The following is a 15,245-nucleotide window of genomic DNA, read 5'->3' as shown; positions in this document are numbered from 1 at the left end:
TTTGTGTGCAGTTCTCCAGCCGTGCAGAATGATTCCCATGTGGTGGCAATAAAGCCATGATCAGCAACTAGAGGTCCAGATGGACGAGGGAGGGGTGTGTGAGTGAGGTGGGCCAACAGCCTATGCTTAACCCTTCTCCCCAAAGACCACTGTCATAGATGCTTCTCGTCCACACCTGTTTCCCTCTAAGAATTTATTTATTAAATGTATACACTGCCCTTCAATATTATAATGGCAGCTAACTATAAAGAACCAGACCAAAGAGTAAAATACAATGCTCCGATAGCAATACAGATAAAACTGGGAGCAATAAAAAAAAACCTCAGAAATTAATAAATCAGTGAAAATAAAAAGGGTTTCACATGATGTCTAAATGACAACAAAATTGGGACCAAATGAGCAACAAGAATTCCATAATCAAGTGTGCCAACTGAGAAGGCTGGAGGCACCTTGAGGAAGACCTCCAATGAGGATTGTAATGTACAGGCAGCTTGATGGGCATGTCTTCAAATATCCTGACCCCAAAATTTGTACAGCTTTAAAGGTAAATACTAGGTCTTTGTGCATGGAAATGTACTAGTCACCAGTGAAGATATATAGGTGTTCCTGAGATATACTCCCACCAACTGGTCCTGTCCAAAAGTCTAGTTTAAGCTTCCAGACATTCTTCAAATGCAGCCCTATGTACAGTGACATGTAATAGCGGTTACCAGTTCATAGCATCTCTGTCCAGGAAAGGTCACAACGGTCATACCAGCCTCAGCTGGTGAAAGATGCTCTGAGCCACTTCAGCTTCCAATGACAAAGATGGATCAAACTGTGTACCTGATCCTTCAGGGCCAGGGTCTCAAACATGGTGCCAGTGGACACCTTTCTTGGCATCTGGCAGGCTCCCAGTTCCTCCTAATTTTTTATTTCATTTCTTAGGATTATTTTAAATTAACTTTTTAAACTGGGACATTGGCATGCTGCAAAGCAAAGCGCTGCGCTCCCATACTAGCTTTATTTGGATTCAAAAGAGTGGTTTGTGTTTTGAAGCTGAGCCCCTATCTCTGCCTTCTATTTAGGTTCTCGGGCAAATTACTTCTTTTTTAGTCTCACTAGTTTGCCTTCTGGGAAATGAGTGTTTTGTGACAGGTCGTCCCTACAGTGGCAACCATTTTATGAATGGGCAGGTTTCCCATGTCAGTCATTTTGTGAGAGCACTCAGGTCATTCTCAAAATTCCAAATGTGCCCACCAATCCTAAGAGATTGGAGGGCCCTGCTTTTGGGGGAGCACAATTCTATACAGAAAATGCTGAACTCCACCTCTCTGACCGGATTAAACAGTGTCAGCATCAGAACTCAGCACCCTTTAGTCAATGCTGGGACCCATACACCCCAGCAGATCCCATCAGGGCCTGACAGCTATTCTGTTTGGCCTACTGCTGATAGAGCCTGTCACTGCCACACCAATGATTGTGCTCTCGCCACCTTCCACCCACCACCTGGCTAGCAGCAGTAGCACATTTCTGATAGGAGTGGAGGATCTGGGTGCTCATCTTCCATTGACACCAGGCAGCCATCATTTTAAAATGTCCAGAATGCAATATCCAGATGTAGTGTAAGATGTACCGACAGCCACTTGTTTAAATGTTTTTAAAAGTTTAGACATCTTCATGGAGGGTAAGCTCCCAATGGCTACTAGTCACGATGGATATATGCTATGTCCAGTATCAGAGTCACAACAGAGGATGGTTATTGCCCTCATATCCTGTTTGTGGGCTTCTCAGACATCTAGTTGACCCATGGAAAGCAGTATGCTGGATATGTTTGGTCTGATCCAGCAGGGTTCTTGTTACACTGTTCATACCTCTAATTTGTCTAGATTGATTTTCAGTTGATTGGCCCTCATCTAGTCCATTACCAATTCCAGGTACACTCCTATTGCCTCACCTGACTCAAGATGTAAAGGAGAGGCAGGTGGCATCAATCAGAGAGTAGGATTTGGCCCAAAGGCTATATAAATTGCTAATGCTCTATTGTAAGACAATACAAGAATCCATCACTATAATCATATAAAAGATGAATACTCTCTAACCCTAAAACTGTCCTGTACAAGTGTCTTCTCTTGAAAACTGATACAAGAAATTTTCCTAAACTCCCTTTGTAGCTTGTTCACTCAAAGAAATCTTATTGTCGTAGGCTCCATCTTGGAAGCCCAAGCTCTCCCAACAGTCTGAGCAAAGCACTCTAAACATGCACAAAGACACGCTTGTCCTTATAATTTCTCCTATTCTGGGGTAGATTCTGGTCACACTCAGAACAAGCCCCAAAGAGCTGAACCTTGGTTAAAATTATTATACCCTGTGCAAGAGGCTCTAGGGATGTGCATAAAAGTGTCTCAGGCAACACAGAATCAAGGTTTTAGATCTCACTGGAATCCCTCTCTACCCACCCATCCATTGGTAGAATGGCCCTTTCCTCTCAACTTTGGGGCAAAAAACTGCAACCAGGTATTTTCAGGCACAGCTGATTGGACTGATGTAGGGCTACCACTACAAGATGCAGGTTCCTTTAGAACAAGGGTAGGCAACTTATGGACCTCCAGAGGTTGTTAAACTTCCATCATCCAGCTATACTGGCTACGGCTGATGGGATTTGTAGTCCAACATCTGGAGAGCCACAAACTGCCCTGCTTTGGGCATATCTACACTAGACTCTCAAAACTGTGTGAGTAGGCAGTCCCTCTGCGCAGTACAATATACAGTGAAAGAGCCACATGTACGTGTATTGTGTATGCCTTTTTAACTTACATTTTCACTAAAAAACAGTTTCTGGGAATCTTGGAGGTGGTGGCGGGGAGCCACGACAGTTAAACTAGTTTAGGTTTTAGTGCAGGCCTATCCTCAACTAGTGGGTAGGACATCCCCTCCAATTGACTTCCTCTGGTCATTCACTGATTCAAGGGTGGAAGAGGCCAGCAAGGGAGGCAACAGCTACAATTTGGTGTCTTTCTCTTCTACCTACCTGGGGAAGAGCTTAGTCAATTCCTTTATGTTGGCAGCTGCTACCCACAGTGACACTTCCAGAAACTCACTGCATGGTTGACAGCTCAGAAGATACTTGTACCAACCCTGTTGCACTTTCCCAAAAAAATCCCAGGGACACAAGTGCTGTGGTCAGGATGTTTTATTAGTGCTTCCAATGCAGGCACAGCTCAGATGATGCACATACATACAAACACACACACACAAGTCTCTGAAAACACGTTCCATCCTATCCCTTGTCCCATAGCTAGTGACAAAGGGCAGTAGGTACACAACAGACAATGAGACTTCCAACCAGCTTTCATGTTGTTTATCCTACAGAGATCTGTTTCCAGATGAAAAGTTCCTGGTTGAGGAACATCCTCTAAGGAAATAAGGCTTCTGGGATGGAAATCTAATTCCACACTACAGGGTCAGCCCAAAGATGAAGGAAGAATGCTGTTGGGGTTTTTTGGTTGGTTTTTGTTTCTATCACTGACTATGTGTGGCTATGCTAAACTGTATCAAGAAAATATACCATTGCCAGTTCTCACGAATCTTCTCCTGCAAGATCAGTCTCAAAGACACAACTGAACATGAGGGTCCACAATCACACCTAATTCAGTCCACACAACCATTTTCTCCCCAATGGTCTGCAAGGATTGAATCTGCCATAGCAAACCAGTTTCGTGGACAAAGCACCAACTCACCCATGAATGAAACTCTCCACAATGCATTTTCCATACGCATCAGGTAATTTGCAATCATAGTAGAAGGATATGTATGAACAGTTGCCATGCCGGGGGCAGAAGTCAGCACAAATGGACAAGTGACCATGTGAATCATCCTCCCCTCCAAATCGTAACAGAGCATACCGTTGGTGACTATTTCTGAAGAGCCTTGAAGTCAAATAAATACAACTTGTAACATTTCCAGAGGGTAGCCATGTTTGCCTATTGCAGCAAAAATAACAAAGGCTCTTGTATTAAGGACTAACAAATTTATTCTGGCATAAGACGGGCTATAGTCCACAACAGCTTCTACCAGAATAAATCTGTTAGTGTTTAAGGTGTCACAAGACTCTTTGTTGATTTAATCTGATGTGTGTGTTTTTAGAGCCAGACTTAATTTGCAAAGGACTTTGAAAACTCTAGAGCTAAGAAGAGTCCTAACAATAGTACTCCGTGTTTAGATCGGAGTGTGGCAGCGAGGGACAGGGCCTTTTCGGTGGTGGCCCCCAGACTATGGAATGATCTCCTTGACAAGGCTCGCCTGGCACCAACGCTGCTATCTTTCTGGTGCCAGGTTAAGACTTTCCTCTTTGCCCAGGCATATGGCGGCACATCCTAATTACCCACATGTTTAGTTTTTAATTGGTTTTTAATGCTTTATGTGTGGATGTACTGTGTTTTAGAGTTTTAAATTTTGTATACTTGTTTTTACCTCAATTTTAGAATTTCTGTAAACCGCCCAGAGAGCCCTGGCTATGGGAGCGGTATATAAGTGTAAATAATAATAATAATAATAATAATAATAATAATAATAATAATAGATACTATTTCAGAGGTGCATTCAAAGCATCTCCCTTACATTAGGACAATACTATTATCGCCAACTTCAAAATGGAGGGCAAAGGCTGAGAGACGGTGGCTTGTCAAAGCCCACCAGAAGAGCTCGAATTGGAGATTTCCCAGTACACACTGCCACTATGGCCCTTTCTACACCGAAGGATTATCCCAGGGAAATGGAGGGATCGTTCCTGCCTGCTCCCAGGATCCCGTGTGGTATTTGGATGCATTTGAACAATCCCGGGGGAAAAGGCAGGTGTAAACATGCACAGGGATGATCCCAGGACAATCCTGGGGAAAAAGGCAGGTGTAGAAACGGCTTATATGTCACTCCTAGTTCTCCGTACTTAGGACCTTAGCTAGTTGAAGTTAGTCACACAAAAGTCCCATTGAAATCAATGGGTCAAGTTAGTTGTACCGAAGTATAGCAACTCAAGCAAGCTATCAACATTCTGAAGCTGAGGAGGGCAAGGGTGATGAGATTTTGTTCCAGCTTGGACTTGTGGGAAGCCTTACAGGATTATAACTGGGATAAGAAGACATGTTTTCTTCTTCCTATGTGAAGCCAAACCTATTCTTGTGTTGTGGATAATCTTGTCTTGTTTGCATTGGGGAAGTCCAAGTTCATCCCCACTCACTAGGTAGCTTTAGGGCAAGTCACGGTCTCTCATGCTAACTTACCTTTCACTGGGATGAAATAGGGTGTAGCACACATCGAAGAACTCAGTAATTTGAAACTTGGTTCCTCTGTATTTGATGTTTCTACTCTTTACATTTCAGATTCCACAAGAGGTTAATGCCATTCATACTTTGTACACACATTGCAGACAAGGGCGCCCTTAAAAATAGGCTAACCTTGTACACATTATATACATGCTCTCCTAGAAGCACTCAGACTTGACATTTATGGTAAAGTTTATTATCCAAAACTCCACAGAGTCCCTGCTGAACTTTTTCAGATTATTGCTGTTCAGAACAAAGAAACCACTGACTTGCGTAAAATGAGAATATTGTTGGTGAGAGGTTAGATAGCACATGGGATCCAACAGAACCAACATTCTGTACACAAATGCAAGTACATGGGAGAAATTCTATAGATAGGTTTTTGTTAACACACTAAGGCCATAGCTAGATAGGGCTTTATCCCGGGGCGATCCCCGGGATCATCCCTGTGCGTTCACATGACCCACAGGGGATCCCGAGATCAGGGAGGGATGATCCCTCCATTGCCCCGGGATATGGCCCTACACTTTAGGCTTGCTTTTTCCACTGTCTTGGGCTGATCCCAAGACCACGGAAATTGTGGCCCACCATCAGTTTGTTCCGGCTCCTCGCAGTTACTCACAAGGAGCTGGGACCCTCACATGGGGTGTAGAGCTCCTCAGGAGCTCTGCGCCCATTGGGGGGGTGGGGTGGGGGGGAGTGGGGATTTTTTTTAAAAAAAAACCCCACTTACCTTTTGCGCATGAGCGCTCGTGTGCTCCTTCTTCTTTAAAAAACAAAAACAAAATGGCGGGCACAACGTCCTCTCCCTCTGAGGTCATCGTGCACCGCGTGTAAACAGAGGGGGAGATCTTGCGATAAAAATATCGTGAGATTTTCACCCCTCCGTCGCACTAGACCAGTAGGTCTAGCTGACGCTCGTGACCTAGGCTGGGGACTCATATAACTAAACACTCCATAAAAACATAATAATCCCATCATATAGAAACTGGCATATAAGGAAGAAGGGTTCTAGTCTAACCTTCTCCCCAACATGCTAGCTCCCTCTGTGCAGGGTTTGTTTTTTCAGGGGGATATGGAGAAGCCTCCAATCCTGTGAGCTCTGAACCTTCTTGCAATGTGAAATGTTACAGCCCAGACAGTGTTGTGGGTCAGAAATAGGCCTGAAAGTGGCCACAAACCAGCAGTTGTTGAACTTCTATCAGCCCAAGGTCCCAATTTCATTTCAGAGAAGTTCTTGGGGACCGCATTCCAGCGGGGGGGGGGGGAGGCAAAACCAGCAATGGCAGGAGGGATTGCGCAAAAGCTGGGAAACTACCCAACCAGAGGAAAGGGCTGTGGCGTGGTTGTCTGGGAAACCCCGGAGGGCTGGATCTGGCCCCTGGGCCTGAGGTTCTGCACCCCTGTATTACACTGAACTAAACTTGGACTTTACCCAGGACAATCCAAGTTATTTTGATGCCTGAAATATCCCAAGGCACCTCCTGCTAATTAACATAGCACATATTTAGCAGGGTCATTCTCTTGCACAAGCTGCACTGAAATGAGATGAGGAACACAGGAACACTCTTGAGCAGCTCCTATTCATTTCAATGCAACTTGTTCAGGAGAATTCCCTAGCAGATGGTATGCACTGCTCAGATCTATTTGCCTCCCACTGTACAGCCTTTAAAGTTGGGCCCAAACCTATCACCTAAGGCAGCCACCTCATGGCAAGGCTACCTCTGAATTCTCCTAATGCTTCTGCAGATGTGTGAAGTATAACTGATGCATGCTTTGTAGTCAGGTGGGTGTACCAAAAGACTTCCAAGACTGTTGTGAGGTGGAACAGGTGTCTTCAGACATATTTGGACAAGTAGTAGGCCTCTGATAGGGGAATCAGATAGGTTGACTAAGCCAGAAGAAGAAACAGTGATGAAAGGACGAAGACCATAACCATGGGAAAAACCAACAAAAGTATGAGCACGCACGCGTGCATGCACGCACACACACACACACACAAGGCTGTGACTGCTAGTTACATTCTGCTCTCAGCTTCTGTTCGGCAAATACAGATTTTTCCACAGACGACTGTGAAACCAGGAGTGGACTCCGATCTCTATTCACGATGCACGAGCAACATTCCACCTTCCAAAAACACCTACATTCCCTAGATAAGAGCATTTGCCATTGGATGGGGAAAGCAGGGCTGAGTCTGGATCAGTAGAGGGGACTGACCTCAGAACCCACACAAACACCTCCCTCTTCCTCCACAAGGCCTCACAAACGATATCACAGCAGCTGCTGACAGCACAACATTCAAGAGGAAGTAACGAAGCATGTTTTGTAGCATGGGGCGGGCGGGCTGTCTTTTCATGGTGTGTCAATGCCAGTTCATCCTATTGCACATGAAGGCAAGGTATTTCCAATCTACTGTTTTGCTGCAGACAACATAGATGGATATAGAATAATAAATTATTTTAATCTACAAAACCACCAGTCTGGGTTTGTACTGCTAGTGGTTAATAAATAAAATCTCTCTATCATGGGGTGAGTTCTATGGTACAAAGGTCAGGCCTTCTCACCAGGTACAAAAATAAATACGGGGCCATCTGTTTGGGGGGAAGCTTTCTTGTAGTCCTCAGTGTTGGACCCTGCTGGTGGCAGAGAAGCATAGGTGGATCCATGAGCAGAAAAGGGGTCCTTAGAGCAGAGACGGAATCAGCAGTCTGAAGGCTCTCACTAAGAAGCTGGGATGTGGCTCAGCACTGCAGCATGAATGGAACTTAGCGTTGCCACCTTTGAGATCATCTGGAATGGTAGCAGCTGAATTTTGCGGAAGGTCGATGGACAGAAGGCTGAAAACGTCACCATCCCCTTCAGAACGGAAAGCATCTTTCTGTTTTGCCAGCTTGATTAAAACAATATGAAATTATGGGAACCAAGGGCACCATCACTTGTACAAACCCCACTAAAAGGAATCGGAGCTGTACAAAAGCATTACTGTGTACTTGCACAGCTCAATTTTATTGGGCCTTGCACAAGAGAAAATCCTGCTGGATTGTGCCCCATTAAAAATAATAATCCAATTTTCCTGCCTCCCAAGAATAAAATGTTCTAGGCTTTTTGATGGAGGGGAGTGGTCATCCATTTTTCTGTTATTTTTCATATGAAAGCACTGATAGAATTGTTAGCTCACATATAGGCTACCGTATGGACCAGTCTGTCAAAGTCTAAACCTGTATACTTTCTGGAAGATCTGTAAAAGTTTCCTCTATGGTACGGGATTAACCGGAGTGGGGTAACTTTAATTCAGTTGGGTATTTTATTTTTATTATGTATGTTTCATTTTATTTTTAATGGTTGTTACCTCCCCATAGCCCTTGAGAAGAGCGAGATAGAAACTAAGCTAACTAGTTTGTTCCTGCTTCATTCACCAGTCTTTTTTGTCACACCCACAGCAGGAGGGGGCTTCCTGAGACCATTAGCCAAAGGATCCTTAAAGATCCAGCCTGCCCAGGAATCTAGGTGCTAAATTCTGCACAATATTTTGTACAGAATGGGAACACACTGATTTCACAGAATTGTTTTGATCTTAAAACCTTCTCTTTTTAAAAATTTTCAGATGGATAATTTAAAATTACGTTTTTAAAATGTGAAAGCTTGACATTTTCAAATAGCTTAATATTATCCCTTTAAAAAAGTTTTTGCTTTTGCACAAAAGAAGTAACTCAAACCCTGCTCATAGTGCATATCTTAAGTACACAAGTCTACCTGTATACTTTCTCAATAATAATAATAATAATAATAATAATAATAATAATAGAATGTGATAATTTTAAGGAAATTTTAGCCTCAGTCCTAAACCAGAAGCAAGTTAATGTGATTTACTTGCATGTAAGTATGCTTATGATTTCAGCTTTAAAAGCCAAACACCAGAATGGAGAAGGCTGAAAAATTCAAATTAAAGTCTGCCAGACCCCAAGAAGGGAATTTGTTTTTAAGGAGAAAAATATGCTTTCTCCATCACAGATGCCTCCTACAAACTTATACCTGGCAACAATGAGATTCAAGTCACAGTACTGGCTCTGTGATTTGGGTGGGTGGGATATCCTTGGGCATGGTATCTTTAACTGGCCCTCTTAACCTGCAAGTGGGAGACAGCCAACCCAAGGTTTTTCTCACACTGCCTCTGACTGGTACTGTGAGAATGGGAGTGCAATTGGGACTATGGGGCCTTTAGCACTCATGCCGAATCTTGCCACACTTAGAGGCAATCCTGATCATTTTCTCATGGCTGGCCATAAATAATGCATTTACCCCTCAATCTTCCACCTCTTATACCAGATGATTTCACACAAAAAAAAGAAAAGAAAAGTGCATGAACTTCAGAAAATCTTGAGCAGCCGTTACATAGACATGCCATAATCTCTCAAGAGGGCTTGAGTTGTCGTCCCCCCCCCCCCTCTCATATACAAACCATGGTTGTTCAGGAGGAACAGGGATGGAGTCAAGCTACAGAAAGTCTTCCCTCAGGCTCTTCAACACCTCTGAGTGTGGATGCCAAGCTATGAGAACCAATCCAGGAGGAGGTAAAGCGTAATGGCCACCAGGGGCATGCAGCTGCTGAAAACCACAGGCAGGAAGACGAAGAGGCTGAGGAACCGCAAGGAGCGGGTCAAGATCTTTTCGAGTTCGCCTTGATTGCTGGGATTGGCTTCAGTAGGCTTGTGGGCATGAAGCCCCTCACCCAGCCAGAGGCTGCCTTGCCCTATCAAGAAGCTCTGGCTCTGGCTCTTGCTCTGTCCATGGGCACCGAGAGGGCTGGACGGCAGATCTGTGGGCCGCTTTGGTAGGGGCACTAGAGTCCGGGCTGGGACTACCAGGGGCATCACCATGGCCTCCTGAGTAGCAGGCCATAAAGTGTTGGGTGACACCACTCTCAAGCTGACTAAGGAGTCAGAGTCCTTAGCTGGACTCTGTTGGACACTCCCCTCCTCCAGGTGATTTCGAAAGCGGCCTTCTAGTAAAACTGGTGGGCTATCACGGCCTGGTCCCACCAACTCAGGCGGCGCCCGAGTTGCACAACCCAGTGTGAATCCCTCCTCCTCACTGTCCCTGGAGTCATCACCTCGCTGCTTGGCATAGTGCAGCGTGATTTCCTCTGCTAGGGAGCTGTTCAGTGCTCTCTCGGGGCCTGTCCAGTTGACTATCAGGTCACGGTCAGTCAAGACACTCTGCCTCAGGGCAATGAGAGAAGGTGCAGGGCTGCTGGGGTTGCCTGAGCCCTCCTCAGCCCACTCCCCTCTTCCTCCAAGCTCCTCTGCTCGAAGCCGGCTCAAGTGGGACAGGTAAAGCTGCTCCAGCTCCCGATCTATGGCATCTTCCTCCAAGCGGTAGGGCAGCTCTTGGTACCTTCTGAATTGCTCCTCCTTGCACTCCTCCATGAAAGACCCCTCTGTGGTGAGGTCACACTTGCTGAACTCTGGAAAATCCCACTGGCCCACAGGATGTTTTTCAGTTCCCAGCACCAAGCCCCACGGCACTTTCAGCTCCTCATGGCATGTAGGGTGGACCTTGAAAGCTGGTGCCTGTAGGGAGTCAGTGAAATCCACAGGATGGTCTTTAGAAGGCTCCTTCTTTTCTGGGGAATTGGTGGTGACCATGAGCTCTGGAATCTAGGTGGAATGGGGAGAAAGAAGAAAAGATATACAAAGAAAATGGCAGGATGCGATTTTTATCTTAAAAGCGATGAACACTCACAACTATGTGAGGAGCTATAGAAGCAGCACAGCTAAGGGGCCTGCCTTGACAGCACAACGTTTTGTCATTAAGATTGCAATGGACCTGTCTTTGTTGCGGAATAATTATGGCATTACTTAATAATAAGAACAACACACATATACCCAATTGTATACCTACAGAAGGAAAAATAGTCAGCCAATTTACCCACCACTTCTTCTTTGGACCAGTGGTTCCAGCAAATACTGATTTAATCTTTTTTTTTTTAAAAAATGTTCCAGTGCTGTAGACTCCACAAACACACTCATTTGTCAAAATATCCCTGTACACAGAAGGTTAGCCTCGTGTGGCGCAGAGCGGTAAAGCAGCAGTTTCTGCAGCTGAAACTCTCCCCACCGCCTGAGTTCGATCCCAGCGGAAGCTGGTTCTCAGGCAGCCGGCTCGGGTCGACTCAGCCTTCCATCCTCCCGAGGTCGGTAAAATGAGGACCCAGTTAGCTGGGGGAAAGGTAATAACGGCCGGGGAAGGCAACGGCAAACCACCCCGCTATAAGGCCTGCCAAGAAAACGTCAGCGAAAGCTGGCGTCCCTCCAAGAGTCAGTAATGACTCAGTGCTTACACGAGAGGTTCCTTTCCTTCCTACACAGAAGGTTAGAAAAAAATCTTTGAGTTCTTTAATTTTAGTTAAATTTTAGGGCCCTAAGAAGTAGTAAAGACCAATGTCTGGCATGTGCCACGGGAATCAAACCAAGAGTCCTGACTTCCGGCTTCCTCCTATCGGTGCCACAAAGGTCACTGGCTTGAGAAGGAACACTCAAACTGCAGACTAGTGGCAAATTTCATACTACAGCCTACTATGCAACACTCCCTGTGGGCAGAACATCACTGAAGTTGGCCCCCAGGATATCCTTCTGCAACTTGCCTGTCCTGCTCATTGCTCTCTTTGCTCCAGATACCTACTGGTTCATAAATAACATTTAACAGCAGGGAACGCAGGTGCTGCTTCCCACATGCTCGTCGCTACTGCATTCAATCAATGCCTCATTATCATGACATCTGAATCCAGAACTCTGGGTTGTTTAGGGGTAACAGTGGTTTGCTGTTGGGCTAACTCTGAGTTGTATAAAGACTAAACAACTTGGAGTTCAAAGTTCGGACATCATGATAACAACCCTATTCCTGGGTTGTTGATTGAAAGCATGCTCACTGCTGTGTGACCCCACAAATTCCTGCATTCAACAGCTCTTGAATTGTTATGTGTGAACTGGGTTACGGTCTCTCTAGCTGTTGGGGCTAGACTTTGCCAGCAAACACTTGGACTTGGGGGCTCCAGGATTTGCCCTGACAATGTTTTTCTCCCAGTTTGGATCGAAAGCAAGTAGATAATTTGTTTTTCAGGGTTGAAACAGTGTTGATATTAAAATATTAATGGCAATTTTAGCTGATAGATTTCAACAAGAAATGTCGGACCACATCAAGTGGGATTTATTAAAAACAGGCAGAGGGCTGATAATTTGAGATTAGTTGTGGATTTGATAGCTTTAAACAGAGGAAGAACTGACCAGGCGACCATTGTCTCCTTAGAAACTGAGAAGGCCTTCGATAAAACTCATTGGAAGTTTATGCTTGCTACATTGAGTAATTTTGGTTTTCAAGTGGAATTTTTGAAATGGGTTAGAATTTTATTTTCAATCCCAAGAGCAAGAGTTATGACCCATGGCTGGTTGTCATGCTTGGGCAAGGTACTAGAAAAGGATGTCCACATTCCCCATTGATATTTGATCTATGTTTGGAACCCCTGGCTTGTGCAATTAATCAGGATAGTAGTATTTATAGGTTTGTGCATGCTGACTAAGAATTCAAAATTATTTTTAAGCTGATGGTCTTTCATTGTTTATTTCTAAACTGCAGGCCTGCTTTGATGAAATTGGTTAATACTTTTGGTGATCTGTTCAGTTATTCAATTAATTGGTCAAAGTCTGAATTGATGCCAAATGAAGATAGCATATTTCCTACATTGTTGGCTAATGGCCAATTTTAATGGTGCCCTGATTTTATTACCTATCTGGGAATACTTATACACAGAGATATATCTCAATTAAGTAAATTAATTTGAATAAGCTGATTAATGAGATTCACAAGACATAGATAGATGGGCATCGTTAAAGTTGAGTCTGTGAGATAAAGTCAACACACTAAAGATGGGTATTATACTTCAAATTGTCTATGTTATGCGTGGGATTCCTTTAATGAATATTTTCATTAAATATTTTCAATAACTTAATGCTCTGTTACATAAATTCTTCTGGGGTTCTTCCCCACCACAAATACCTTTGAAACAAATGCAGTTCCAATTAAAGAAGGTGGGTTTGGTTTTCCAGATCTTTCCAGACCGGGTCTACCTATTGGCTTGCACTAAGTTTTGGTCTTTTCCAGTTCGTTTAGATTTTCCACTCTAGTCAGTTCTGGAATCCTTATGTTTAGACCATCTTCCCAAATGGGTGGCACTCGTTTCTCGATACATTAGAATAAATAAACCCCTTCCTGCAATTTTGGCTGCTAGAGGGATGTTGCAATTACATGTTTGATCCGTTCTCTCACGCAAAATTGACTTTATAGGGAAATCCAGCGTTAAGAATAGGAAAGAAAGTGTTCTTGTGGAGGATGTTTAGCCTGGAGAAGAGAAGCTTGAGGGGAGACATGAGAGCACTCTTCAAATACTTAAAAGGTTGTCACACACAGCACCATGTACATTGATGGTGCTATATAAATAAATAAATAATAATAATAACACAGAGGAGGGCCAGGATCTCTTCTCCATCCTCCCAGAGTGTAGGACACGGAATAACAGGCTCAAGTTAAAGGAAGCCAGATTCCGGCTGGACATCAGGAAAAACTTCCTGACTGTTAGAGCAGTACGACAATGGAATCAGTTACCTAGGGAGGTTGTGGGCTCTCCCACACTAGAGGCATTCAAGAGGCAGCTGGACAAGCATCTGTCAGGGATGCTTTAGGGTGGATTCCTGCATTGAGCAGGGGGTTGGACTTGATGGCCTTGTAGGCCCCTTCCAACTCTGCTATTCTATGATTCTGTGATTCTTCCACTACAACTCCTGCAAGGCCCGTTATTCCGTCTCCCACCTGGCACTTCATTTCCACTTCAAAGAGCCCCTACCTACTGTCTCTGCAGAGGCCACCAGAGAGGGAGGAAGCAGCAGCCAGGCACCTCTCCACCGTGCCTGGGTCCAGCTCCAGCTGAGAGCCCCCTCCCTCCTGCTACCAACTGTCTCTGCAGAGGCCACCAGTGAGGGAGGAAGCAGCAGCCAGGCACCTCTCCACCGTGCCTGGGTCCAGCTCCAGCTGAGAGCCCCCTCCCTCCTGCTACCAACTGTCTCTGCAGAGGCCACCAGTGAGGGAGGAAGCAGCAGCCAGGCACCTCTCCACCGTGCCTGGGTCCAGCTCCAGCTGAGAGCCCCCTCCCTCCTGCTGTCAACTGTAACTGCTGAACTTTACAACTAAGATTGTAGTGCCTGAATTTGCTTTCCTCCTCCCCCTCCTCCTCCCCCCCAATCCGCTTTCCTTTTATGTCATGTCTTTTAGATTGTAAGCCTCTGGGCAGGGACTGTCAAGAAATACTTTTGTAAGCCGCCCTGAGAGCCTTTTTTGGCTGAATGGCGGCATAAAAATCCTTAAATAAATAAAAAACAAACAAATAAATCAATATTAACCACAGCTTGTTGTGGTGTCCAAACCCTGATAAACTGTGTTTAATCTTAACTATGTTTTGCTGAAACAAGCCAACTTTAAACCATAATTTATGAACCTGTCTTGTTTCAACAAACCATATTTAAAATTAACCACAGTTTAAGGATTATAAGGTTTAGATTAAACCATGGTTAATCTAAAATGGAATCAGAAGGTTCTGTGCCAGCGGAAGAGGTGAGTACACAAGCCTGAGGCTCACAAAGACCTGTTCTCATGTAATGCTAAACCATGGGTTAGCATATTATCCAAACACAACGGTTGGCCATGTAACATTAACTCATGATTTATTTAAACCATGGTTTGTTGCCCTACTCAGGGTTTGTCTGGTAGACAATTTATGTGTGTGTGTGTGTGTGGGGGGGCTGTTCGCACATAATGGCAGAAAATCATTTGGGGCCTAAACGGTTTGGGGCCAGGTTATTTGAAGGAACGCCTCCTCCCATATGTACCTGCCCGGAC

At 44.6% G+C, this 15,245-nt stretch overlaps 1 protein-coding gene and 1 long non-coding RNA gene across 2 annotated transcripts in view; both read right to left on the bottom strand.

Moving 5' to 3' along the window:
* Positions 1–3,157: 3,157 nt before the first annotated feature.
* Positions 3,158–4,325, bottom strand: LOC134396519 (uncharacterized). The gene is made up of 2 exons (XR_010025278.1): positions 3,548–4,325; positions 3,158–3,468 (listed from the first exon to the last, which is right to left on the bottom strand). It is a non-coding gene; the product is annotated as an uncharacterized LOC134396519 (long non-coding RNA).
* A 5,332-nt stretch (positions 4,326–9,657) lies between these two features.
* The window catches only part of PPP1R3F (protein phosphatase 1 regulatory subunit 3F), a 29,379-nt gene continuing 23,791 nt past the window's right edge, over positions 9,658–15,245 (bottom strand). Inside the window, exon 4 of the mRNA XM_063119145.1 lies at positions 9,658–10,957. Coding sequence (XP_062975215.1) covers positions 9,848–10,957 — 1,110 coding nt within the window. The 3' untranslated portion in view covers positions 9,658–9,847. The remainder of the gene's footprint in view (positions 10,958–15,245) is intronic.

The sequence above is a fragment of the Elgaria multicarinata genome, chromosome 3 (assembly GCF_023053635.1).
Source record: "Elgaria multicarinata webbii isolate HBS135686 ecotype San Diego chromosome 3, rElgMul1.1.pri, whole genome shotgun sequence".
Lineage (NCBI taxonomy): Eukaryota > Metazoa > Chordata > Lepidosauria > Squamata > Anguidae > Elgaria > Elgaria multicarinata.
Note: the sequence above shows the minus strand (reverse complement) of the source record. Positions and strands in the feature narration are given on the sequence as shown.